General features: G+C 39.0%; 1 protein-coding gene across 1 annotated transcript; it reads left to right on the forward strand.

The window, feature by feature from the left end:
• Window positions 1-633: 633 nt before the first annotated feature.
• On the forward strand, window positions 634-1,917 carry LOC113350660 (leucine-rich repeat extensin-like protein 3). Its single transcript, XM_026594794.1, has one exon. The coding sequence runs from the start codon at window positions 634-636 to the stop codon at window positions 1,915-1,917; it is 1,284 nt and encodes a 427-aa protein (XP_026450579.1).
• Window positions 1,918-8,622: the final 6,705 nt, after the last annotated feature.

Here is an 8,622-nt window from a genome sequence, read left to right on the forward strand (position 1 = left end):
AACAAGGAATTGACAAGAAATTTTCGTACCCGTAGAAAAATAGTAAGAGAAGAGAAAGAAAAAGTTAGCATGGAAAGTCAGGCACCAAATCCCTCTTTCAAGATCTCCAAAATGAACATGTTTCGACGAAAAACCCAAACAAAGTAAAAGCATAAATAATGATTGCACCTTCTTAATCATGTAAACTATAGTATAAAGCTCTTAAAATACATTAATATCCCTAGTCCCAATTCACATTTTAATGACCCAAATATGAACCCTGTTTGAATGCGGTGTGAAACGTGGGATGTTTTATTTTTTACAAGGGTGTCAGTGATGGGCTCTTTATGTTTCCAGCATAGTACAAGTGAAAACACTCGGCCAGTAAAGGGTAAAAACCCAAAAGACTTATTGAACCAAATCATCACTGACCGACTGAAAAATGAAGATTAAAGTAAATTAAAGTTTGCCCAAATAATTGAAATGTACTCGAACCTATCAAAATTTGTCTTTTTTAAATTTAGACTGGAACGTGAGTTTGGAATTTACTGTTTTTTTTTTAATCTGTTTGTAGACTTGATGAGAGGGTAAATTTCTACTATATATAGAGGAGTAGTGAGCTATGTTTGAGAGCACAACCAGCTTTGGTCAGGAATGAGCATGGGAAACAGAGGAGGGAAGAAAGCCTCAATGGCTTTCTTTATTTCTGCTAGTGCTCTTCTAGTAATAATGGTTTCTTTGAGTTTTCCTCTTCTTGCTAATGGAAATCATTTTTATGAATTTTCTCCACCACCACCATCTTCTTCTCCTGCCCCAACTCCTGTTAACTACAAGTATAAATCTCCACCACCACTACCTGTGCACCCACCTCCTCAGAAACCATATAACCCTCCCGCATCACCAACCCCTGGAGTATATAAACCTAAATCTCCGCCACCACCACCAAAGAAGCCACATTATGTGCCTCATACACCACCTACACAAGGGAAGCCATTGAAACCAAGGTCTCCACCACCACCACACAAGCCATACTATGTACCACCAACACCACCCACCCCTGGAAAGCCGTACAAACATTCTCCACCACCAACACCAAAGAAGCCATATCCTGTGCCACCAACACCTACCCCTGGGAAGCCCTACAAGCAATCTCCACCACCACCAAAGAAGCCATATTATGTGCCGGCAACACCACCTACACCTGGAAAGCCATATAAGCAAACTCCACCACCACCAAAGAAGCCATCCTATGTGCCAGCAACGCCACCTACACCTGGGAAGCCATATAAGCAAACTCCACCACCACCAAAGAAGCCATCCTATGTGCCACCAACACCACCTACACCTGGGAAGCCATATAAGCAAACTCCACCACCACCAAAGAAGCCATCTTATGTGCCAGCAACACCACCTACACCTGGGAAGCCATATAAGCAAAATCCACTACCACCAAAGAAGCCATCCTATGTGCCAGCAACACCACCTACACCTGGGAAGCCATATAAGCAATCTCCACCGCCACCAAAGAAGCCATCCTATGTGCCACCAACACCACCCACTCCTGTGAAGCCGTATAAGCATTCTCTCCCACCACCAAAAAAGTCATATAATGTTCCACCAACACCACATACTCCGGGGAAGCCGTATAAGCATTCTCCACCACCACCACACAAGCCATACTATGTACCACCAACACCACCCACCCCTGGAAAGCCGTATAAGCATTCTCCACCACCAACACCAAAGAAGCCATCCTATGTGCCACCAACACCTACCCCTGGGAAGCCATATAAGCAATCTCCACCGCCACCAAAGAAACTATACTATGTGCCACCCACCCCACCTACTCCAGGGAAGCCGTATAAGCATTCTCCACCACCAACACCAACACCACACAAACCTTACCTGTATGCTTCACCTCCTCCTCCACATTACTAATAAGCTAAGGCTTCTGTTAGTTAGAGTCAATAACAGGAGAGAAGACTTGATTAGCATATAATGGGGGCAGTTCAGTGGTGACTTTTTTTCTTTATGAAAATGAGATATCGACCGGAAATGTTAAGAGTAGAAAATTTACAAGTCGGTCTCTTCTTCTCTAAGTGTGTAGTGTGTATGTTTCTTTTGGCAACTCATCTAAGCTTGTGTAACGAAGATGTTCTATTTCCATTAGGGAACGTTTTAAATGATCATATAAAATTAACGATGGAACTTACGTGCCGGAAACGCATAAGTTAATTACATGAGGTTTATTATTATTAATGGTACACCATATGGTTTTAATCTCTGATATTAACAAACACATTCCGAACGAAATGTTAAAATCATCAAATTCCAACCACTGCCATGTAAAAATAGCCACGGAAACATTATAGTTATAGGCTTTGCGCAGTCGCTCGTGTTTCTCTGACACTTCACATTTTTTCATAGTTGGTGTACTACACTAACTCTAACCACTTATCAGAACCCCATTAAAGACTAAACAAGGTGGAAGCAGTATGCGCCTAAAATAGTCAAGGGCTCGAAGGCACTCTTTTGAATCTGCCAGTAACCCAAAATTTATTGTACTGTTTTGATAATATATGTACTGACAGTATTGTCGCATCGCCTTGATGCTTTTCTGTGATCCGATGCTTTCTCAAAAGAATACCTTAGCTGTATGGAATAAGCCATAAAAAAGATGTGGCAGGTAACGGGAAATAACTTCATTTTTATTTTTTTTGAAGCAAAATAACTTCATATATATTGCTGCATATAAATGTGGCAGCTTCCGAATTATTCCGGATGACTTGAATAGAATCAGATCGACTTCGTAAAGTTGAAAAACTGGCAAATCTTGAAGTGCCTAACACGGAGCAATTATGTGAGTTGTTGAGAATTGGAAAACAATAGTACTGAATTTGGACCTGTCTACGATGAAATAAGCTAAAGCCAAGGTCTTCTATTATATGTAATTTTGTAAACCAACAGTGTAAGACTAAGTGGGGTTGGTTAATTGGCACTTGAGCTACACATAGGTTGTTTGAAAATAAGACCATCTAATTCAACTCATTTCTGCTTGAAGTGTAAGATGTGTCTAGCTAGCTAGTTCCGGATTATCTCGAGCCATCCATCCACTAAACTTAATTGGAGAGACTAATCCTAGTTATTGTTGTTACCAAATCTTTTGTCTTATTTAGTATTGGCGTTTTAGTGATATGAAGCGTCAACCCAGTGGTTAATTTTCCAGAATTCTTGGGTTCTTTAATATTTTTTGGGATCATTCACGCTGACACTAGTGCTCCTAAATTGGCAAGCTCGTATGCATGTTAGCAACAATATCTCTTAGGACTTGCGAGGTATGTCAGTCCGTAGATGTTACAACGTACTGGAACTCGGATTAAGCACTAAGTGAGGAATTTGTGTAATTATATATGTCCCTGGCAACCTTACCTCAAAGGCGCAGGCACAGCCATAATGACATTGAGGTACCAACAGTGTACCATTTCTGCAATTGACTCATGTGGTGATTCTGGTGAAGCTTGGTACGTTACTTTAATTCTTGTGACCAACTCTCGTGCATGGGAACAGATTATTGTGGAGCCAGCATATTCCAAGTTTTCATCTTTTTGATAATATTTGTGACTAACTCACCTGGGTTTTTTTTGGTTAAAGTTGTATTCTCGTGGGCAGCTCAGCTGGAGGGATCATGCCTCCTCCAAACACTTCTCAAGATCGTCTCGCTAGACACGTCCATGGACTATCCAAAAAGAGTTTTCATATTGGTAGGACGTAGGCTCATGCAACTTCACCTAGTTTTTTCTATAAACAGAGAAAAGAAAAAGCATGTACGGCCGGCTCCAGAATCCGTTCACAAAGCACTACAAAATGTTGCGCTGTGGTACGAATTAGGCATGAGAACAGGTGAAAGAAAATGATTACTAGAATTTTAGTAAAGCAAAATTTAAAAGGAAACGAGAAAAGGAGGAAAAGAACGTGAAACAATATCGAGGAGGGGAAAAAATCATTAAAACTGTAGTAATCAACCAGCTATCATCATTAACGTTGTCTTCACCATATATATATACTTTTATTACAATTTTCTTAGAATTGTGGACATCCTATTATATTGTACTACCTCCGTTTCAAAAAGGTGGTGTAGGAATTAAATATAGCACACGTTAATAACTACGCGAAGTAAAGAATACAATCTAAGCGAAGGGCGTCGCACACAGTAAAGTTGAGATGACGCACCAGATAATGTCAGCAAAGTCACGAGTAAAGTGTAAAGAATCATGCGAAGAAGTATGCTATGCGAAGATGAAACGATTGTATATGAGCGAATATGTCGCATAGAGATCCCGAAAATAATGGGATTCTTAGTTGTCATCCACTATGTAAAATCCTATATAAAGGAGAGAGTCATTGTTTCTGGGAGGATTCTAGGACAAGTCTTGGAAAAGAAATAGGAAGAGAGAGAAAGTGAGCTTAGGTTTCAAGTAGAATTGTTGTATTACTTGAATCATTCTTGTAAACATTCTTAATCTTTGGTCAATAAAACAAGAGTTCATAATGATCACCTAGAAATTGAATCAGTTATTGTGGAGTGTAGTTGTAAGATTTCTTACAACTACATTTTTGGCGCTAGAAAACAGCTCTGGATGATAATTCCTGATAGTATATCATAGATTTTAAGAAAAAAAGTGAGATCTAAAAATTTAGAAATTGTAAGGATCGAGTCTATTGTTGAACAAAGAATGACAACTAGAAGAAGTAACAGACTTGCTGAACGAAGACGAATTACAAATCTTGAGCAACAAGAGGAAAGAATGGAAGAACATCAAAGAACAGAAATTCCAATTGAATCACAGCGAGAACAATGACAGAATAATGATATAGATTATGATAGAGTGAGTGAGTGTCCATACTGCGATGACGAATTCCACAGAGGAAGGACAGGGAATTGAAAACGAAGAACCAGTTACAACGAATGAAGGAAATATGACGATTGCAGAGCTTAGGCAAAGATTAATAATTGAAAGAAAGAGAGAAGAAGAAGAGCGTGCGAATCTAATCCGTCAAAATGATGATTTACGAGAAGAGAATCTTAGATTACAAGAACAAAGGTCAAGAAGTGCTACACGCTCAAGGTCAAGATCCAGTAGGAGTTCTTCCCGACTGAGCCAATCTAATCGAAGAAATGATAGGCGAAGGCAACATATGGAAGTCATTGAAGAAAACTCGCAAGAAGATGAAAATTTGGAAGATCAAAGGGAAAGGAGACGTGTAATCGACTTAGCAACTAATCGATATGAACACCCACGCGAACTTCTTCGTCGTGCAAATATTAATTGTGAAAGGGAAGAAGAGGATCCAAGGCAAGGAAAAATGATATTACATGGTAGAGAAACGTTGAGAGACGAATATGAGCGCGACGAGAGATTGCATGTGCGAGAGGTAGACAGAGAAGAAGGGAAGAATTAAAAGAAAGAGAGTTACAAAGCGGATTGCGTTATATTGATAATCGAGTAAGGGGACGTGAGCGTCATCGCATAGATGATATAGATCAAGGTCGAATTACTCCACAATAAAGAGAAATATCAAGACATCGATATGATCGCACATGCAATAAAGAAGACTTGTTAGAGTACAAATTGAACAAATACTGAAAGGCATAGGCGAAGAAGAGAGGAAACTGAACAACAGGAGATACAAGAGGCAATACGCCAAAACAATCATGAGAATAGATTGAGACAAGCAAGATTAAAGAGACCCATGCGAGAGGATTTGGATCAATCATTAAGCGAAGAAATTCTTAAGGAGATGGCAGAATTAAGAGAAATGATGACTACTAAGAGAAATGATGGAAGAAGACAACTAGAGGAAGCAGTGGAGGAAGCTGGAAAAACTCCATTTACAAAAGAAATTCAAAGAGCACTGATACCATCTAAGTGCAGTTTACCGGTATTTACAAGTATATTTGTTGGAAGCGCATGTGCGATACAACATGTAAAAGCTTATTCTAGATGTTTATTGCAGTGGGAAAATTATGATGCAGTAATGTGCAAATATTTGTTGCAAGTCTAGCAGGAGAAGATTTGAAATGGTTTGAAGTCCTACCTGTAGAATCCATTGGTTCATTTCATCATCTACAAAATGTCTTTTTGGGGAAATACATAAGTAATAATCTATCAAGACCAGGGATTGAGACTGTATTCGGACTTCGCAGAAGAACAAATGAGAGTTTGCGTCATTTAACGACTCGTTGGAGAACAATGTGTAGTGAAATGGGAAGACGGGTGGATGAGCAACATCTTATTCTTGCATTCAGTAATGCTCTCTTTACAACGGATTTATTATATACCCCAAATCTTCAGAATAAAGGATACAATAACAATATCAGAGCTGCGCGAATTTCAAGAAGAATACATAGCACTTGAGGAAAAGCAAAGAGATATAGAATTTTACCCAGTTGCAATATCTGATTTGAAAGGTGGAAATACAAGTCTACTTCCGAGGATGACAAATGTTGTTGCGAGTACATCGCAGGGAACTCAAGGAAGGAATAATGCAGGAATGGAACAAAAGTTAGTGGCAATGGGCAGTGAAGATCAAGCAGAGTTTAATAAAGAGTACAGAGACAAGCAACTTCAAAATTATGGAGGTGTTGATACAGTTCAACCAGGAAGCTCTACAGGACAGCAAACACATTATAACAAGAAAGCTGGAAGAATAGTGTGGGAACAGATAAATTTGCCAAAGTTGAACACTACAGTGGATAAAGTATGGGAAGCCGCTCTTTTAATGGATGATATTCCAGAACCACATAATGTAGGCGAAGATCCGCCACCAGGAAGGAGAAGTAAAGAATTTTGTGTCTATCATAGATTCCATGGTCATATAACAAGCAACTGTAGAAATGTGAGGAAGATTATATTGCGAATGATTGAGTAAGGAAAGTTGGACCATTTCTTACTAAAACAGCCAAGGAATTTATCACCACCACCGCCTCCACTTCAAGGAAATACATATGCAAAGGAGAAGGAAAGGATTACATTTGTTATTGAAGTGGGTGCGAAGGCAAAGAACTTATATTGTAACTCGATCATACACTCGTTCGGAAACATAGAATATTTTCATGATAATGTCTTAAGTCGAGTATATGCGAGAGATATTGAAGGAAGAGAAATTTTCAACTTGGCGAAAATATCACCCTTGAAAGAATGGAAAAAGCAGAAAATCTCGTTCAGCGAAGATGAAACACCAGGAGGAGGAGAATCACATGAATGTCCATTGGTGGTGCGATTTGGAATTAATCCGAAGCCATTGGAAGAAGATGAGGAAGAAAATGAGAAAAACACCTGGGTGATAAATAGAATACTTATAGATACTGGAAGTTTTGTAGATATTTTGTTTTATCATACATATAAGTGGGAGGGAAAGATGATGATTTAATCCCTTCAACATACAAAATCTATGGCTTTAATTAGGAGTGTCAATGGGTTCGGGTCCTCCCGGGTATCACTAGACCCGGATCCTACTTATAAAGGTCGGGTACGGGTCCCAACGGTTCCGGGTCCGTTCCTAAATTTGTGGACCCAGAACCGGACCCGTTTAAATATCCGGGTACCCGTCGGTTCCGGGTACCCATTGGGTCTTAAGAAAACTATTAAAAAAACCTCAAAAACTTAATATTTTTCTCTTTTTGGCTTGGATTTAAATAACTTTTATAAAAAATTATTATTATTTCTTATTAATGTACTAAATAAAGATTAAATGTAAGATAAAAATTTAAAACGAGTAAAATATCAAAGCTAAAACTAGCAAAAACATGAATAGAGTATGAATAAACGGGTACCCAACGGGTATTACCCGTTTGGACCCGTTTAGATTCGGGTCCAATCGGGTAATTAACCGTCGGGTCCTAAGTTGTTAATGGGTCCAACTTTAGGATCCGGAACCGGACCCAAGTCTACTGGATCCGGTTCCGATTTCGGGTAATGGGTACCCATTGACAGCCCTAGCTTTAATGGTTCTTCGAACAAACCAAAGGGGGAAGTGACTATGCGAATACTTCTACAAAATTTACCAACAGATATCACATTCTGTGCAGTGGATGTCGAGTCGCCCTATAATTCTCTCATTCGAAGACCATGGCTGCATGGAATATTAGCTGTTGCATCAACATTTCATCAATGCATCAAGTTTCCTCTATCTCAGGGTGTTAGCATTATAAGAGGAGATACAATGGAAAGTAAAAATTGCCAAGAAATTGATGTTGACAAATGCGAAGCAAGAGAATTCAAGCAAAGAAATTTCAAAAAATATGCAGCAGATAGTCAAAGAGCAGAGAGATTGATGGTCGATGCGGTGTATGAAGTTGGAGAGGCAAGTTCTATGGAAAGAAAAAACGTAGAGGAAAAATACCAAAAATTGGAGGGCACAATGACTTTCGCACAAAGCCAACTCAATGGTGATACAAATGGATATTCTGGAAAACATATGCGAACCTAAGAAGATTCAAAAGGTGTAGAAGGTAAATGAGTAGAATGAATAGCGTATCTGATTTTCTTCGAATAAGATGATTCGATGGCGACATTTACGTACTACAGTTGTACGAATTTAAAGATTGGAATGAGAAATTTTAATTTCATATGGTAAATCCAT

The sequence above is a fragment of the Papaver somniferum genome, chromosome 1 (assembly GCF_003573695.1).
Source record: "Papaver somniferum cultivar HN1 chromosome 1, ASM357369v1, whole genome shotgun sequence".
Lineage (NCBI taxonomy): Eukaryota > Viridiplantae > Streptophyta > Magnoliopsida > Ranunculales > Papaveraceae > Papaver > Papaver somniferum.